The 20,420-nt window shown below is 41.9% G+C and overlaps 1 protein-coding gene across 1 annotated transcript in view; it reads right to left on the bottom strand.

Annotated features, from left to right (window-relative positions):
- Positions 1-20,008, bottom strand: part of TMEM132C (transmembrane protein 132C) — a 153,400-nt gene extending 133,392 nt beyond the window's left edge. The window contains exon 1 of the mRNA XM_026058830.1: positions 19,233-20,008. Within this exon, the coding sequence (XP_025914615.1) occupies positions 19,233-19,993 (761 nt within the window). The 5' untranslated portion in view covers positions 19,994-20,008. The remainder of the gene's footprint in view (positions 1-19,232) is intronic.
- Positions 20,009-20,420: the final 412 nt, after the last annotated feature.

Here is a 20,420-nt window from a genome sequence, read left to right as displayed (position 1 = left end):
CTTCCACACTTTCTTCAGGCAGGTTGCTCCAAACCCTTTCCATTGTTTGCATGCAAACTTCAGCTCTTGCACTTCTGTCATGACAATTTCAGCAAATCTTAATGGTACATAACACTCTATAATAGACTGAAACAGGATTCGCTTCTGAGTTACCTATGACACCTGGCACTTTGGTGTTCACTCTTCCTGCATGGTAGTTGATGCATTTTTTCTTTTGTTCCAAGCTCTTCCTGTGTGGGAATTAGCTCTCACTATCCTCCTTTAGCTAGGATGAAGATTTTTTTTTAAGGTGTCTGAAAGAATTCTTGCCTCACTTAAGCTTATACAAGACTTCTGGGTTAACAACGTTCTTATTTTAGAAATATCCCTGCCTTAACATATTGGGTAACCAGGTGCAAAGGCATCATGCACTGAAGCATCCAGAGGACACAGGACCTTTGAATCCAGAAGTAGGAAATTACAACAGTGAGTAAAGGACTTTAACTCTTTGCTTGCAGGCAACAGCTAATTTACACTTCTCTATAAGGCCCACCCACCATACAGACGGAAAGACTCACCCCATCAATGTACTCTAGGTCCATGATCATTTATGCCATGTTTTTTCTGCTAATATATTTACTGGCCTCCACCAATATGCATTTAACAAGCAAGCTGCAGTCGTGCTTTCACCAACGTACTTCTCCAGCAAAGCCGTTTCACTTCTGTTCAGCCTCACGCTGTACTTCTGCCCTCACTAGTACTCTTGCATGAACAACTCTTTAAAGAGTAGTGAGTCTGCTGCTTCAGAAGTTATTTCTCTTTCTGGACATCTCTTGTTTAATTATCTGTTTTTAACAGTATGACTAATTACCAAAAGATGAGACTGGGAGAATCAGGAGTCGGAGTGCGATGTTACAGGCTACTAGTCTTTAGCACAAGTACTCAATTTTTGACTTGATCGTGTCCTCGCTGAAGTCAATGGAAGCTTTGACACTGACACAAGTTGTCACGGGATCAGATTTTGGATCAATTTAAATCCATGCCATTAACTGCAACTTTTACATAGCATTTACATGCTTGAGTAAGTGAATTTTATGGTACTACCACACCAACCCAAAAAATCCTGCGGCCAAAATGGGTCAGATCATGAGGCCGTTAGCTTGAACAAATTCCTATTAATATCTACAGTCTGAACATACCACTGATTACAACAGGACTAACACAGAGCACTCTGTGAACGTGATTTTTACTAAGAACCAAGTTGATTATGCTTAATAAAAAGCAGAATTTTTCTCTTGTCTCCAACACTTTATCTATATATAYGTTTTGTCAATGTGGAAAGCTTACACCTGGGAATTTCATGGTTTCTAAAGTGAACATATCATGTGAAAAATATTTCTGGATGAAGCTCTTTCTATTATAACAGGCATTTCAATGAGCCTCAGAAAAATGGATGTTCCAGTGAGGGGAACCAGTATATTCTGGAATTCAAACCCATCATGAAAACACAACATTGTTTTTACTAATTAAAAAAAGTTGTAATAGGGCAAAAAAGGTCCTAGTCGGGATCAAAGTGCCTGCTTCTGCACAAATGCATCCCCAGACATTTTCCTGGTTCTCCTAGATAAAGTGCTTGGAAAGAAAAGATACTAGTTATATCCTGCATTGCAGGATGAAACAGGTAACTCTCAAGAGAGCTTCACCTTGCAAAATAAATGAACATGGATATTTAAAATCAGTTACACATGTCATCTAAAAGCTAAGCTTTTTTTTTTTGTAAATGAACTCTGGCCCTGGGGAAAGCAAAGACTAGCATTTGTTAACCCAGCTAAATCCGTCCTCTGCTTGCACGCTTACTTGAGCTCAACACCTGTTTAAGTATTACATAGGATACTATTTGAGAATACAAAAATATCTTAACATTAGGCTTACTGGACAGTCATGCACTATTTCTTTGGCCCTAAAATTTTTTATGCAGTAAGAAAAGAAAAACAGGGGAAAAAAAAAAGAAAAAAAAAAAAAGAAAGTCTCAGTGATAAATGCTCCTGTTCATGGGGCTTTCACTAGCTGAGTTCAGAATGACAAATGAAAGACTTCAAATTCATTTTTTGTTTTAAATAAAAATCTTGTTTAACAGTGTCATGAATATTCATGTTTTTGGCCTAGCTCCAGATTAAGCAAGAGCAGCCAAATCAAACAAGAAAACAACAGTCCACTTGGCTCTATGAAAGGAGGATGCATTGAATTTTCTATGCTAAAGTATGCACTTAAAAAAAAAAAAAAAAAAGCTACAAAACAAATATTGCTGTGACTGTGCTCAAAGGGAAATAAATTCCCCCTACACCAAAGGCAACCTCTTAGTATGATAAAATAATAATATTGGGCAGTACTCACTAACTGATCCAAATCTCACTGTAGTCAGTAATGGGTCACATATTTACACACCAGAGCGCAAAGGCTGAGGAGCGGCTGGATCTCAGCTGCTGCTCGTGGGGGCAGCAGTGGCGGAGACGCATGACCCAAAGCAGCTTCTGGAGCCCGGTGGCTAAGCCAGGGGCAGTGCAGCGGAGCGGTCTGAAAGGCGCTGAGCGCAAACCTCCAGCTCTGCACCCCATGCAGAGGGGACACGCTTATAAATGTGCTTTCTATGGAGGCATTCTAGCAGCTGTCTGCAGTGGCCTCAAGCAGCCCTTGTATTTAGGTGGATCAAGGACTGGATTTGCAACTAACACCAGTGCAGCGATAAGAGAGAAAGAACAACTCCTAGCATACAGCTTTTCCCTACCCCTTTGGGTACTTGCAGATCTCTTGTCAGCTGGTTCAGTGTTACAGTCCCAGTGTTGGATGTATGAGACATGGAAATACCAAATGAGCGACAAATGACTGCAGCCTGATCTAGTGGCACTGGGGATGGCATCCAGGGGTATCCTACTCCATCGCCCACTGCTTGAACCCTTATGCACTACCACTTGCACCAAGGGAGTATACTTACATGTATGTGATAAGCATGTAATACGCACTTGCTTCCATACAGTAAATGATGAGAAAGACACTTGTCTATAAAGCTATTATTTTAGAAAAGTCAGAATAATTCTCACCATTATTATTATGAAGCCTAACCATTTGGAAATTTAATATACAAACACCAGAACACTGATAATATTCTGTCCCCTCTCATCACATGTTGCAAAGATATTATTACTGCAGCATAACAGAGCCCAAGATGCATCAGATCAAATGCAAGTTTCGCATTGTGTTTAATCAGACAAGGGAAATTACAGCTCCATTCTCCATATTTCTCTCTCCAGTGAGAATGTAAGGAGTGGAAGGTGCTGATAAAGCAAAAAGATGAATAGGCTCCTTAAAGGAAAAGAAAAGGAAAAGAAAGGAAGAAAGGAAAACAGACAGGAATACATGAAAAATAAATCTCAAGTCCCAACCCAACCAATACTTACTCACTTCTATAAATTTACTCATATCAGAATATAAAGCTTAACTGAAATGATCCCATCAAGATCTGCACAAGAAACAGTACAAATTAAATATAAGAATTAAGGTTCAACTTAAAACAAGCTGGAAAGCATCTCCTTGTCCCTCTACAGCAAACAAACCACCAAACAACCCCCCCCCCACATTATACAGCTGCTGTTTCCCAATCTCTACTCAACACACCCATTTGAGTGCTACACTTCTACAATAACATCATACTTGTGCCTGTAAGAAAATCTGTTCTAAGCMTATTTCAGAGCAGGGTAAGGGTTCCGGCAAACATTGCTCGGGAGCTTGTGATAACTATCGCAAGCACATGCAGCTAGTGGTCAGTGAAGCCGTTTTCTAGGTTTGTGACCCATCAAAAGGCAGCGGTGCAGGCTCTTTGCTGGTGTAGCAGCAGAGACAGCTTTCTACATGCATATACTACAGACCAGATGGAGAAAGAGGATGAGCTGTCTCTTGCCCAATCAGTAACTAATGGAGTGTCCTGGATAGACTGTGACAAGCAGGAAATTGCAGATACTGTAGCAGAAAGAATCTGCAACATGTCCAAGAACAGAAAGTTTTATGGCGATGCAGACGTGTGGCCAGAGCTCGATTCAGTCCAGGTCTTTAATGACGTATTCACTCACTTGAGCTGGGCATCTCTATTCTAYGTTACATGACCATCTCTGTTTTGGATCTCCTGTTTCTGAAACGTTTTTCAAAACAGCATGAAAACTTAGCACTCCAAGTTTCCCTCAGAGAAGCATGATTATGCAAGGCTCTTACTCATATGAGTAGTCTGGACCCTCAGAACCTGCCCCAAAGCTCTGGTAGGACTGTTCACACGAGTCTGCCCTGACAACGTAAGGATTTCCAGACTCATACATTGCCCAGTTGCTTTTAATCACAGGTGATAATTGAGCTGTTTAGATCAGAAAACAACTCAAATTTGTGTATTTAGCACAATCGGCTTTAGCTATCAGAGATCAGGAAACCTCACTTGGAATCTTACAAGAAACACTTTTCTACGGGTGTTTTAAACCCTAGGCAACATACTTGGAAAGACACAACAAGCATAAATAGCCGGATTTTAGAATTTGCTACCAACATCAACCCCAGTTCCAATTTTCTCCAAACTCCCTATCTGGAATGAATTCCCACAAGATGATCTTTTCTGCTCTGAATGATGAAGCTCTAAAATGGAGCAGACAAAAGACAAGAGGTTTACCGTTTTTCCCCCCCCCAAATCTTAAGAATATGCCCAGACTGCGTTAAACTCAATTTGTGTTCCTTATCTTTTCTCTGTTCCAGAAAAAACAAAACCAACAGATATCCACAGAATAAAAGCTTTTTATATATATATTTATATATATATATATATTTTTTTTCTCCAAAGCAGTAACTGTGATTTTGAATATGACACGTTCATTTTCTTATACTTGTAAAGACTTGCTTACTACAACCCTCTTGCATTTTTCCCCCTCTTCTTTCATGGTTCTGACTCTGAATCGATAGTGTTTGGTGACAAGACAAACTCTGGAACCAATGTAACTAACTGAGAGGGGGTCCCTTAAGCACCATTTAAATGATTACCAAAATAAACATCCCTAACCATTGAGATATTTTAGTAGAGAAGGACGCATGGATGCTCACTTGCTCATGCCATGAATCTGTTAAGTTTCCTCTTTGAATAGCTAGAATTTAAATAAAAACACATAATAGAAATGAACGGCAGTGGGACATGCAGAGGTGGATATAATTATGCAACACAACAGGACAAYCATTGCCTTTCTGAACAATCAGAGCTTCCCAGAACAAGAAGTTCTTGACCATTTCCCATTCCCAGGGATCACTCTTATATCCAGCCGAGATCTAGCCATGACTCACTCTCATTTAGCACTATGAGAACAAGAGAGTTGTTGTGGCTCTTTCTATTGAGCACTTTTACCTAATATCCCTAGTGTACGTTGTTAAGCRAGGGATCCCAGAAGTGACACCTTCTGGTATTAGCTTTAATAATATGGGAGGAAGGAATACTAGCCCCAAACTAGGATAATCAATAACAATTAAAACCTAGCTTTGTCATTCTCTTGCTTTAAAACAGCTACAAAAGTATTAGCTGATTTGTATCAAGTGAGTAAGCAATTAGATCCCTTTCAGTAATATTCATTAGAGCATATAGCACATTCCCACCTGAAGGATTAAATATTTTTAAAAGCATGATCTTAAGAACTGCACACGTTTACTTTGGCCACAGAGCATGTTAGGTGCAGTTAGGTGCATGAACGTTCTTTCTGCAGAACTGGGCTTACAACTTCAGTCTTGCAAGCACTTATATTCAGGCATAGCATTTTTAATGCAATCGTTCCCAGTACAATGGTCTATGAGACTAAATTGGGCTTGATTTTTAGAGCAAGGTGGTGCAGACTGTTTCCCTCATGGGAAAACCCTGTAACACTTAATAGATATAAACCTAAGAGATCTATAAAGATGTTTAATGAGGTTCCATCTGAATTACTCTAAAAGCATACAGAATATAATACTGAACATGCAAGCCCCTTCTTGTCGATAAAAACTAGGTTCTTTAAAAGAGAATTGCTACATTTGTCAGATAATGGTGATGGGGGGCAGGGAGAGCCTTACCAACCTTGCAGGAAGGATTTTTCCAACAGGCTTTTTTCCTCCCAGAAGAACCAGCCCTAGCAGCTCTCCCTGCATGCAGGTGGCACGTGGGCCACTCCGTGTTAGRACTCAAAGCAAATCGCTCCCCTTGCTGTGAAGAAGGAATGGTAACACTTAGCTCTGCATTTGCATCAGTCCACCCAGCTTCTGAGGAACTGGAATTTGTAGYTGAAGGGAAACGGGTAGCAGAGCCTGCCTCCTCCTCATGGAAGGCACTGCGGCTGCCAGGTCTTCAGGTCCCTTGTCACGGGATGTTTGGTTTTTAAGGCAATGAAATAGAAATACTGACACAGGAGAAGAACTGCTACTCCCATCGTTAACATTCAGAATGAGGATAGGAGGGATTTTGAACAACTGCCAAAAGTTCAGGGGATCAATTTAACTTCAGAATGGAATTGTTTAAGTGCAAAGACAAAGTTAACATGCCTCATCTGCTATTAGATCCCATTTCCTTTAAACACTCACAGAGACCGTTCCCACCCGGAAGTATTTGAAACCTAATTAAACATGGGTAGGAGAGAAAATAGAGTTGAAGCAGGTGACATAAAATTATGCACGAGTCGAAAGGCAAAACTAGTCTAATACCAGGTCACTAGACCTTCAGTTTATTGCTCTCTATCCACTACAGTCAAGACACATTTGCACAGCTATGGCACCCATTAGGATCACTGTGGGGACCTGTGAATGATGAATAAAAAGAACATATTACAGTGGGTTTTATGTCAATGTTTACTTCAAGCACAAAATATAAACAGTTGTTACCATAGCAATGGACAAAGTACCCATCACCCGAGACTCTATGAAAATTAAAGAAAGCAAACCATACATGACAGTCATAACTTCAGTAACATGGAGAGATGAGGCATATCTAATTTCTGAACAACTCTCCAGGATTTCTTTGAAGTTCTTTTGGAAAACTAATACTAAAATTAACCTGCTGTTACTGTCTATAGCCAGCAGATAAAATCTTTGCTTAACCATGTCACTATTTCTGCCCAGGGTTAATTACAGGAGTGTTGTGTAATCAGTTTCAGACCGATAACAAGAGAAACATTCTTAAGCAGTACCCTGCAGTCTTCGAAAATAGAGATTACACATCCACTTCATGATTTCTGCCCAGGCTAGACTGCTGTTTGCAAGACCCTTACCAGGGCTCTGTACAGCTTGACTGAAGATGCTAACACTTCACAGAAGTCACTGGGGGATTGCTTCGAAGCTCAACAACACCTAGCTTGGACCCTAATGGACACAAGCCACGAGGTTTCTGCGACCTCCCTCCAGAGAGTCTGCTATGAAGTTGAGCTCGTTTGGTCTGGAAACACCACATTCACATGTCATCACGAGCACAGCAGTATCTGTCACGAAATCTAAGTCCAGTGTCAAGGATCCAGGTCACACACTTGAGTGTTGCTGGTGTTACCTGCAAGGCTGCGTGACCCTCCTGACACTGCAGCTGTCTTGCAGCGCTGCCTGCCTTCTCTTCTCGCAYGGGTCCTGAGCCTCTCTGCTCAGTCCAGCTCCGTCCTTTTCACAATGTACTGAGCAATCAAATGAACTAAGACTCCAACACCATCCTTTTTTCCACCTACCATCTAAGAAAACAGTATTATAAAATATGCAAGTGTGCATTGTCCACTATTGTCATCAACAACAGACAACCAACATTGACTAAGTACCTACAAAGAAAAGTGTTTGGCTGTTCCCTTCTACTGCAGAACCAGAATGAGGCTGCTAGAGAAAAGCAGAAGCTGGTGCTAACGTGGCTTCTCGTGAATGTYGCAGAACCTGCAGGGATAAAAAGCAGCCTGAAGCTTGTGAATATTCTCATTAGCTTCGACAGGACTAAATTTAGGTATGTTCCTAAGTGACGGGCTCCCACTGTGGGTTGGTGTTTCCTTTCTATAGGAAGAGCTTTCTATGCAATCAGGCCTTTTTCTAAGCTAGACATAACCTCAAGCAGAAAAATATTTTTGTTGCTAGTGGTGGTATTTCTACAACCTGCTGAGGCCAAGATACACCAAGTGACTCAGTGACTGCAATAATTAACATCACAGCACCTATTTTTTAAAAGCTATTGCAAAGCTCAGAATCCTGAGTGAGAAGCCATGCAATGCATATGAAAATTTAGTTTCCTCAAAACGGAAGCCACAAATTCCCAATATACCACAAAAGGAACCCCCCAGGCTGGTCAGCAAAAACACTGAAGGTGGATTTGTGTCTTAATGCCCTTCTTTAGGGCTCAGACATCTTCCCCAGGACTCATGGGGCAAAGTCATAGCAGCACTTAGTACAACTTTAAGGTCTAGGACATTGGGCACTCTTATCTGTGAACCGGAGTTGTGATTCATGATGCACAAACTGCGTGTCCTGTTTAACAACTCATCAAAGGGGGGTTGAGGAACCGAGCTCCAGACTTTGGTGTTTAAGTACCTCTTTAAATACATATTCCCTCTAATGAGTCTGTCTCTTTTGTATAAAAGACTCAGTCTCATAGCACTTTGGAAACCAAGGCTTACATCTTAGAACCAGAGCTCCCAAGGAAAAGCAAATCTTTTAAAGCAGTCTGGGAGCTGATAATGCAGAGGGCTACGGCATGAAATGCTCTCTCACCCGCTCCCCCCTTTTCTTTTCCTTCAAGATGTGTCTTATTCCTCAAGTATTTTCTCTAGTCTTGCTGATCTAAGCAGTGATTTGAAAACCTAAAAAGGCGTTTGTTGGTTTGTTGGATGATTAGACTGCTAGTGCAAATTAACCCCCTGGCAGCTTCGTTAWTAGAGACATTTTATAACACACCAGGAACCAGAGAAGCAAACAAATACAGTGAATTTCTTTTTAAGCCAGTCTGATCTAAACTATAATCAGCCTGTCCATGCACTGAAAGGTCCACAGAAATGCAACTCTCTGTCAGAGGGAAGGTTACACACAACATAACACGCCTCTCTGAAGAGGCGGCACACGCGGAGCAGGACGGGCTTTCAAGGCAGCACAGRGCACCCCAAAAGGGTCCCAAAGGAAACACCACCACAACCAGAGTCAAACGCTCAGTATCGTGCAGAAATGAACTCCTAAGACTAGATCAGTAGTTCCCATTGTCCCCATGCCTTTTGTGGAAGTTTTAACTGTAAAGTGCCATAAGAACTTATAAACAATTTAAGTTCACTGTGCATGTGCTGTCACTAGGGAGGAGGGACAGCCTGCCAGAACAGAAACTGCCATCAATCTGATGCTTTCTGTCAGAAATAATGAGCTCCACAAGTGCCAATAAAACAACAGCGAAGAAACCACCAGATTTTAGAGTTCTACTGGGCCAGGCACCTACTCRTGGACTGTCCTACTGCCGCCCCCAGCAAAAAAAACCCAACCAAACAAAAAAACCAAAACAAAACAAACTTCCCCAAAACCTTGAGCTATGACTTGCTGATGTCCCTGCCAGTAGCATTCTGGCAAGTCACTATTGCTTTTACAGCTTAAACAGATGCACCAAGTTTTAAAGCCTTTGGATACRTTTTTCTCAGGAATAGTCATTTCCATTTGGACCGCCAGGCTTGCACACTTTGCTGCTTAGGGCGGCCTTGGAGCCCGCAGCCCGTCAGGCAGCACACCGAGGGCTCCCAGGGGCAGCCCTAACACATCAGAACACAGCCTGTTCCAGATGGCCAGAAATCATCATCTTTGTTAAACTAAAACCCACGCCCAGTAGTACGAGATCTCCCTCCCTACTGTTAGTTGGGGAGGGCTGGGGTTTATACAGTATGATCTCTTAACGAGCTACCATTGTTTCTAATTAGGCAGGTAACCAARGATTTAATTAACTGGTGTAACTTCAGTCACACAAGTGGCTAATAGACTATATAGAAAGTAAGCAGAGGTGCCTTATCTYATCTTTAAGCAGCCTTGCACAAGCACAGGCTTTTTGGAAAGGTCGGAGAGAGCAGAAGCCAGCAGGAGGCATATCGAACCTCAGAGCCGTGCCTCTGAGCAGAAGGAAAAAGCCAGGGGCGCCAGCGTGCATTTAAACAACACGTGCTGCAGCACTTTTGGAAAAGAAGCCAGAAATGACTTCACTGCTTTGCTGCAACTAGAGGGGATGGGAAGGGAAACTACTTACAGGAGGCGATTTTAACAAGAGGCCTCAGTATAACATTTTTAAAACTCAAATACGCACCTAAATTTGCCAAAAGTCAACCCAAAACTTCAGCTCCAGCATTTGATGAAGCATCTATAGCAATCCTCTGGCTGACTGCTGATGCAATAGTTTTGTTCTCTGCTATTTACGGTCTTCCCCCTGCAGTGCCCCCCACTAAATTTCTTATACTTTGCCAATGAGCAGACTGGGGAAAAGATTTTAAACTTACATGCCTAAAGTGTAAAAATCCAAATGTGTTTTATTGTGGGGTGATATAGTACTTCAGGTTTGTCTGTGCTCTGCTAAATGGACTTCATGTCTTTGTCAGTGTTCCTGGTTATGTGACAGGCAACACCCACATGTTTGTAGGTGCAGGCTATCAAGTGGATAAGGCCCTGGATTTGGCTCAAAGATCCCACAGATTTAAACAAAGCATGCACTGTATAAATGCCTGCTTTCGCCATATAAAGAACATTCCTACCAGTGTGACACTACTGATTAGTTAAGCCTTACAAGACTTCTGCATGATTTGAATTCCGCTTTACAGATAGCTAATTAAGGTGTTAAGGATGTTACCAAAAGGGAGTCTATAACATTTGATTCTTAACACCAAGTACTCRGAGTCTGATTTCCATGGACTCCAGCACGACTGGAGCTCAGCTTCTCAACATCCTGGGATCCAAGGTTGACCCCGGTTCACTGGCTGCAGAGCTGCGCTCCAGTGATTCAGTCATCRGCAGTCAGTAAATAGCTTTCAAAGCACGGAAGAGAGACTCAGTCTTCTAACAACAAATCCAGAGTTTATTCTCAATGCTAAAGGGCACCTTGCATAGAAGATGTCAATGGAAACATTCAGAAGGTCTCTCAAACACAGCCTTTTTTAAAGGCTTTTAAAGAGGGTCAAGGGAAAGGTGCCCATTTTCTCTTCTCTAAGTAGCTTCAATTTTAAATCAGTTCCTTTCTAAACTTTACCAAACCTTGATGACTGCTACCACAGACTCAAGTGAGCTCTTCACCTCTTCATTTATCCTGGTGAGAAGTGCCTTTTCTCAATCTCTGTTTAAAAGACATCCTCACCAATTTATCATTTTTGAGAATGAGTCACTTGTTTAGAGARCCCAGCTGTCTCTGGATGTGACACACTAGTATCCATAAAAAGTGCCTGCTCTGGGCTAATGAAATTAAACTAACTGGAGTGTGATGCCATTCTCTCAGTATGACATTAACACATTCCCTTCTTTGAAAATACATTTTTGATGCCACAAATGCTTTCTAAAACTATATGGGGAGATACATATCATACATACCATGACGGAGTCTGTCATGTCCTGCAGTAAATGACAGAATTAGCAGGACTTCAACAGACCATGTCCCCATTGCTTGCTGAACCAGAATATAAAAGATGATAGCACAAAATTGCTATTAATTTTTAACCAGACATTTATCTTGCAGAAATCTTAACGAAACACTTGCAAAGTGCTACCACACTTTGTCACTTGCAAAAACAGCAATGCCCAAAGTGTAACAACTCTTGTATGATTTACTGCCACTTTACATCCCCTATGGGGGTCTGAGGCTCACTCTACTGAATGGTACATACAGAGCAAGGCCCAGTCTCTTCTCTGAATTGTGTATAGTACAAACAAGCAATCTGAGAAGGTGGTGAAGACACAACAGGGACAAGATGATATGCCCAAGGTCACACAGTAAATCCTAGACAGAAGTAGGAAGTCAAGAGATCTGGATTCTCTTCCTAATTAGTGCACAACAGTGACCAGACCATCATCTTTCCTTTATTAACCTGCTCCACTATTTAACTGTAGCTGAACTACTACTATTCATTTTATAGAAGGGATATCTGAAAATTCAATAAGGATGAAAGTTTCACAAGGCTGAGCATCAGACAAGTAAGTATATAAATCCTTCATCATGACCCAAGCAGTAATCCRTAGTTCTGAATGCTTCTGCAAACCAGCTCTGGCCTAGCATCTGATTTTATGGGTCTATCCAATACCATAAAATCACTGGGAAATTCCCTTTGATGGTCTGAAAGATTAGGGAAGAGTTTCTCCAGTTTCTCTGAACCTTTATTATAGGTTYGTTTCTGAGACCGCTACCTTAAATGACCATCTCAACTGAACAGTGAAATACTTTAATTTTTCAGTTTTGACTTCATAATAATTGACGTTACTGAAAAAGAGAAAAAAAGAAAAATGTGACTAGAATACCCTGAAAAACCTTAARCAACAAGTTTACATTTTGTTTATTCAAGATGGAAACATGAATGCAGAGATTATATCTTAAGTGAGAACAAATGACAGCTTGCTACCCAGATTGCCTGAGATGCACACTTTTCTTTCTACAGTATAAGAATTAGCCAGTGAAAATAGTTTTATCTGCGCCTCAGAATACAGAATGCATGTCTACAGAGAAGGTTTAAGGTAGAGTAAAAGGAAATCTAGCATTCAGAGACTGTCTCTTATTTTTTATATTCATGCAATAGCTAAAGCTGTGGATCTGGATTTCCGAAGATCAGATCTTCTTTTCAACTGAAAATGGAACATGAAATAATGAGACTACAGAGGCAACTTCCAGGGCTTCAGACTCCTTTCTCTTCAGATGTGGAATGAATTGCTTTTGTGCTTAGATGTTTCCTAACAATAGTGAAATCACTTTTAAATATTTAAGTACTGCAAAGCTGCACAGGAAATGAAAAAGGTTTTGTTGTGATTCACATCTGAAGACACACATGTACACCCAGATRAGTGTCCCACAGAATCATTCTGCCCTTCTTCATTTCACTCTGAGCTGTATTAGATTTAATATATGAAGCAGTAGAAAACCCCACACTCTCCAAAGATTTCACAGTTGGAAATCAACATTCCATTTACTGTGGAAAATGGGTACCTGGGACAATTTGTCCCAAATTACATGTCAAACACAAAACAGAGTGAACTCAGCTCTGGTTTTGGTCTCATGCATTCTGGTTAAGCTTCAGCTAGTCATTACAACGTCCTCTTCATTTGCAGACAGTGATGCTAGTACATTTCAGCATTAAAAAATGATAAACAATTAGCATAGGTAAATCTCAGGCTATTAAGGACTATTTCATAATAATGTAAGATTAGGATGTCTGTATCTAAAATTCAACAATAATTGCTTGCAAACATTATTTTTGTTTCTTTAACATACAACAGGAAGAGCAGCTCAGGGCAGGGCTGAGCACAGACCACTCCTCCAAGCAGTTTGCTCCCTAGGGAGGCTCCAATAGGTCTTCCATGCAAAACAGGCAAAGTTAGTGCTGGACATCATCCCTTTCCATGAACGGCTTCTCCAGAATAGCTGTCTTTGAATCCTTGAGATTCACAAGCAAACAGTACACTGATGTTATGATCATTACTTTTCCTAGCTACAGCTATTCTTTAGTGCTACTCTGTGTGTATCTGCCTCTAGGCTTTCAGCTGTTCTTCATACTACCTAATACAGCACTGCTGACAATACTCATCAGGAACTGACATATAAAGCTGCCTCAGCTGATTGGTTTAATAGCTTTTCTCACTGAATTTATCCTTTATCCTTCTTCCAATCTTCAGACTTATTATCACTACTAATTATGCATTGTCTTGGGTTGATTTGTTTGCTGGACAAAGGTAATTCAGTAATACCATTTACAAACTACAACCCTTCAGGAACAATGAAAGTTGTACTGCAAAATCTGTAATTAATAATCCCAAGTGGACAAAAAGTATCACTGTTTTTAACTCCTTGTCTCTAAGCAGGACAGATGATAACTTCATCCTTTTTCCCTCTACTTATCCTGCTCAATACCTACCATAAAGAGGGTTATCTAGCGGTTCAGCACCTCCTACAGTAAGTTAGAGATTAGCTGCTGCCCAGCAGAGTAACATCAAACACTTAGCACTCCCACATCTTTTGCTTTGGCCCTGTGCTACATAGCAGCCTGCCAGATCAAATGTGGTATATCACGCCATGAAAAACAGATGGAAGGATCCTTTAATAACGTAGTAGGTGGAAAAGCAGAACTACAGAACAAAGCCAGCTATGCACACAGGCCAACCTTTTCAAAGCTGCCTAATGCGTTTAGCTGACAAACTCCTCAGTACTACAAATAGGAATTGAGTGACCAGCTTCCTAGTTACCTACAAATAGCACAACCACAGCATATACACAGTTACATGTTATTTTTTAAAAGTTAAACTCACAAGAGTAGCCTGTTTTCAGTATGCTTATGATTTTTCCCCCTTTTCTGTAGCATGATGTGTGTGAGGGAAGTTCACAGGAGTATTCAAGAACAGGATCTTGCCCTTAAGGATTTTTCTATCTAATCCTTAAATATACTCAACTGATGACTCAAAAAAATCTGTATTTACAAAAATTGGTGAAATGACAATCAGCCACTGGAGTTCTGCTGAAGCCAGAAGTGTTGATTTACAACAGCTCTGGGAAGATCACAGAAGACATAAGTGACCTACAATTTAAATATTATTAGTTTCTTGTTGTATCTTACTATCTAAAGAGAAGTTATAATGAYGCTACATTTCTTCTGTTCATAATTTACCCAACTGCTAGACGTGAAAGGAATTTTCTTGACTGAGCAGTCACCATCTCTCTTTTGGGGGTCCTTAAGTCCCTCCCTATGGTAGGAGGGCAGCACAACTTTTTTTTCATTTCTTAAGTTCTCTTACATACTTTTCCATTCAAGCTACTGCTGATAATATATGGCAAATCCGGAACCCCTTCCATCAGAGGAAATCAGAGTCTTTTAGGAATAGGACCAAAATAGGCTTCATACTCCTGAGAAGAAAGGCATACCATCACATTTTCTACTTTATGTAGAGAAAAACAACCATAAAGACTTACCAAAGATCACATGGCAGGCCTAGGACAGGGCCACGAACAGAATCTATATCCTACAACCTACCAGTATTGTTTGAACCACTTCACAACAGCCCCTGATGCAAGAGAGGGAGAACTCTGTATATTCAGATGGCGTTCCTACTGCGTTAATGCACTCCCATGCATAATTCGCCTTACTTCCTGTCATATTAGTCATTCTCTTTGACTTTACTGGTGTTCTTGGGCTGATAAATTTATGGATACAGTAATGGGATTCTGAATTAAGATACAATTTAAGAACACAGTTTCAATTCCAATGATTTGTGGATATGAGGTCATTTAGACCAGTCTACTTTACTTTTGCAAGAGAAGATTTGTAGCTATTATTCCCCACCCCCAACCCCAAGCAAAGATCACATGCTGTTTGCTTCAGCACTGTATGTTGCAATACTTCAATGAATAATATACACGAAGCAGAAAATAAACAAACCCACTACGCCCGAGGATAATGTGTGCTATGTTTTTCTTTAGGATGATTAAATGTGAATGCATGTCATAGGATGTAGGGGTTGCTCTGCCAGGAACTCATGAATACTAGAGCATACAGCCCTCTATATGACCAGGCAAATGGTCGCAGAAAAGGTTAAAGCAGCCCCTAGGCAGACCCAGCATATGCACTGGCCACTTTCTGGCTGCTCTTTTTGCTTGACTTTTTTTCTGTATAGGCACTTTATAGATTCCTGGGTCAAACTCTACACTCATTTATACCAAGAAGGTTTCACTGAAGATAACAGATTTCACCCGCAGAACAGGAAGCTGAGCTTGACTTTGCCAGCCTTTCCCCAGCTCTCACCCATAAAAACACAAAAGAAATCTCAGCAGGTGACAGAATGGGCCACACAGTTCATGCCTCAGGGGACAGTGCCACAGTAGTTTCAACAGTGGGTATTACAGAATCACAGAATCGCTGAGGTTGGAAGGGACCTCTGGAGATCATCTAGTCCAACCCCCCTGCTCAAGCAGGGTCACCTAGAGCACATTGCACAGGATTGCATCCAGGCGCGTTTTGAATATCTCCAGAGAAGGAGACTCCACCACCTCTCGGGGCAACCTGTTCCAGTGCTCTGTCACCCTCACAGTGAAAAAGTTCTTCCTCATGTTCAGATGGAAGTGTCTGTGTTTCAGTTTGTGCCCATTGCCTCGCGTCCTGACGCTCGGCACCACTGAAAAGAGTCTGGTCCCATCCTCTCGACACCCTCCCTTCAGATACTTGTACACGTTGATAAGATCTCCTCTCAGCCTTCTCTTCTCCAAGCTAAACAGGCCAAGCTCTCTCAGCCTTTCCTCATAAGAGAGATGCTCCAGTCCCCTAATCATCTTTGTAGCCCTTCGCTGGACTTGCTCCAGTAGTGCCACATCCCTCTTGTACTGGGGAGCCCAGAACTGGACACAGTACTCCAGATRTGGCCTCACCAGGGCTGAGTAGAGGGGGAGAATCACCTCCCTCGACCTGCTGGCAACACTCTTCCTGATGCASCCCAGGATACCATTGGCCTTCTTGGCCACAAGGGCACATTGCTGCCTCATGCTTAACTTGGTGTCCACCAGCACTCCCAGGTCCTTTTCCACAGAGCTGCTTTCCAGCAGGTCAACCCCCAACCTGTACTGGTGCCTGGGGTTATTCCTCCCCAGGTGCAGGACCCTGCACTTGCCTTTGTTGAACTTCATGAGGTTCCTCTCTGCCCACCTCTCCAGCCTGTCCAAGTCTCTCTGAATGGCAGCACAGCCCTCTGGCGTATCAGCTACTCCTCCCAGTTTTGTATCGTCAGCAAACTTGCTGAGGGTGCACTCTGTCCCTTCATCCAGGTCATTGACGAAGAAGTTGAACAAGACTGGACTCAGTACTGACCCCTGGGGGACACCGCTAGTTACAGGCCTCCAACTAGACTCTGTGCCACTGATCACAACTCTCTGAGCTCTGCCATTCAGCCAGTTCTCAATCCACCTCACTGTCCACTCATCTAACCCACACTTCCTGAGCTTGTCTATGAGGATGCTATGGGAGACAGTTAGCTGTCACTTCCTCCTGCAGTGTCAGGTAGATGGCTAAAACCATCTCCATTCCTCTCACACGGACTTACTCTTCTGCACCTCACCAAACCAAGGCGTCCACCTGATGCCTGAACAAGAACAACTGCACAGATCAGYACCTTTGGTAGAAATAAGAGACTAACATGCTTGCAAGACAAAATTTTCAAAACTGATGGTTGCTTTGGAATATCTCCCCCTGCTTTTCTTCTCTTTGGTGGTGGAGAGAAGGGAGAGAGAGGACTAAGCACACTGAACAGTGCTGATTTCTAGAAAGTGAGTCAGCCTTATGCTATGTCTCAAGGCGATCACTACCTTCCCACCCCAGCTAGAAGCAGGCAAAAGCCATCTTTTGAATCTTGGTCTCTTCAGCTTCTTGTTCTTGTGTCTGACTCAAAGTAATTTTTGCCTGTTTTTGGCAAAAGGGCACATCAGCAAGGGAATATTGCCTAAGCTCTACATTTATGATAACATGGAACAGTCAATAAACCAACAAATGTCAGATTATTCACTTCAAATAAATCAGAATCACCTGTTCTCAAAACCAAAGCTGATCCAGTTTGTCCATAACAGTAGGTCACACAGGCAACTCCTGTTGTCCCACATTACCGTTTCTGCTGCACCTCTCAGCTTGCAAACGAYATCCTCACCTAGGCAGTCAGATTCACTTCTGAGCAAAGACATACACCATCAGATTTCAATAAGCTTGTTTATCTCCAACTCACTTTTCAGGAAGATAAAAGCCAGTGACACACAGATCTTCAAAGGGTGATCCCCTCTCCCATCCACCCAAACACCCCAGTCCATTGCCTTCAGATTTTTTCTTTCACCACAGCTACGCTTGTTATGTGGAAAAGTATTCTGTCTCCACTATTTTGTGAAAAAAGAATTTTCAATAGAAGATAAGCAACACAGAAAAGACTCTTCTCTATCGGGGTTTCACTCAGTAAACAGGTGTCTGGCAGATTATCTCACCAACTTAACCAAAGCTGCAAACATCAGAATGATTCTGGGATGACTAAAATCCCCCTTTTTAAAAATAAAAGCCTTTTATCTGCCGAGCGACACTTCCTGTTCTAAAGGCTATTCTCCTCGGTAGTTGTCAACTGTGTATTAATCTAATTCATAYGAGCCTTAGAAATAAATACTTTCATGTGCAGAATCTTTTGGGAAACTCAGGTTCCCTGGGGCTTTAAAGAGCAATTGTTGCTTATCACCGTGGAAATTTTCCTTGAATTTAAAGCCTGGTAACCGGAAAAAAAAGATACATCAAATATTTCAGTGATTAACAAGTTTTCCAGCCTTTGTCATCCTCAAAGGATTTTCATCCGATTGGTAGGGAAACTGCTGAAGTAGAAAATGAAAGGAAACTGAGCTGACCGAGCAAGGCAGTCCTTGCTCCCAGGTTCCCTTTTGGCACTCCTTTCCAAAATAACGGCACTTACTTCTAACAGTCCCTTACAATCAACAGCTATATCAAACACATTAGGCCTTATTTTAATGGGTATATGTGTTGTCAAAAAGACAAATGCCACTTAAACACAAGTAGATAGTTAACCCCCCTCCCCCCAAAGGGTTCTCATAACAAAACCACTCTGTGTGGGAGAGGCAAAGCACTGTTGGAGCACTTAGAGGAAAGCAGGTAATTGAAGTTTTGCTATGCTTAAACTCTGTGCCTGTGCAATAAAAAGCTGATTTTAAAAGGTCTGTAAAGCAAAGAACTATTCAGGTGCTTTACTGTCTGTCATACCATAGAAATGGCCCCACTAAGGCAGCGAATTGTGGTGTTTTGTGTGTTGTTGCAGAATGTCAGCATGTGTTAAATGGCATATATGTTAAAAGCCTCCTCGTGATGGAGGCTTTCAGCCCTTTTCACCGTGTTCAAGAGCGGGGAAAAAATGGATTTCAATGCCTAGGATCATCCTTTAGCGTGGAAAAACTCCAAGCTGGTTGAGATCCATCCCCTGCCCCCAACATGTGTGTGCTACCACATTAGGAACAGGCAAAAAACAACCTACCATACCTGAGTATGAACTGATCCACCGTAGAGTTGTTAGCGATTGTCACATAAACATTCACAACCTCTCCTTGTTTGACAGGCTTTGAGGGCAACCAGATGACAATATTACTATCCAGCCGCAGCTCCATAAGCTGAGAAGTCTCCTGGCCTCGATAGAGGCTGACGGATCCAATCCTCTGTAAATGGGACATGGTTTCATCTGCGTCATCTTTTCCTGGCCGGATAGCATTGCCCTTCCTTAAATCCTCAGCAGTACACTCCCCCTTCTCATCTCCYGGCTGGATAGTGTAGTAAAGCTCCACAGGGCTCCCTTCAAACTGATCTGGTGCCTTTTTACGGCCTGCAACAACCGTGGGGGGGTTAAACCAGCTCGGCAGGAGTTCCAGCTCTGCCACACACAACCCCAGGTCCCCTTTCAGCCTGCAGCTGCCTCTGACTTCCCGCGTCTCTCGAAAGGCAAATACCCGCAGGCAGGGCAGCCGCTCGGTGGTGCTATAGTCATCCCAGTCCCTGCCCACAATGTAGAACAGGATCTGGACTTTGGGCTTGCTTGGGTAAATCTTGTCACTCATTATGTAGGCCTTAAGTTTCCAGTTATAAGTAAACTTGTTGGTAGGTCCAAAAAAGTTGGAAGTTAACATTAGATCCTGGGGCACAACTTGTTCAACGGAAAAAGGTCCATAGCTGGCATTTAATATAGGTGGCCTCTTGGCTTTATATGGGAAGAACGATTCCACCCTAGACTGCAAACTGGAATTTCGCATGAAGTCCTGGTTGGCTTCTTTGAGAAAGAAAGATGTCTCAGCACTGAAGATCCGATAGCTCACAGGTAGGTATGTTGGTAATGAAGAAAATCTCTGAATATTGTCCACGACCCCTCGACTCTCTGTCACTAATAAAAGAAAAGGTTATGTGGGTTAGATCAGAACTGCTTACAGGTTCAAAAGAACATTTACTGTAACTTTAACGATGCTACCTGATGAGTTAGGGACCAGTACAATTTAATGCAAAAATATTTACAGTGTAGTTAAATGCTCAACTGCAGCTAATATTCTTCTATGTTACACACTAGAAAGAAAAATTGATGCAGACATTGGTGCTACCTTGCATTTATCTGTGAGAGCATCTGTCATAAATATGCACATATAGACACAGAGCTGGTACACAGAAAAGGTTGTTTGTAGCATGATC

The sequence above is a fragment of the Apteryx rowi genome, unplaced genomic scaffold, assembly GCF_003343035.1.
Source record: "Apteryx rowi isolate R43461 unplaced genomic scaffold, aptRow1 scaffold_15, whole genome shotgun sequence".
Lineage (NCBI taxonomy): Eukaryota > Metazoa > Chordata > Aves > Apterygiformes > Apterygidae > Apteryx > Apteryx rowi.
Note: the sequence above shows the minus strand (reverse complement) of the source record. Positions and strands in the feature narration are given on the sequence as shown.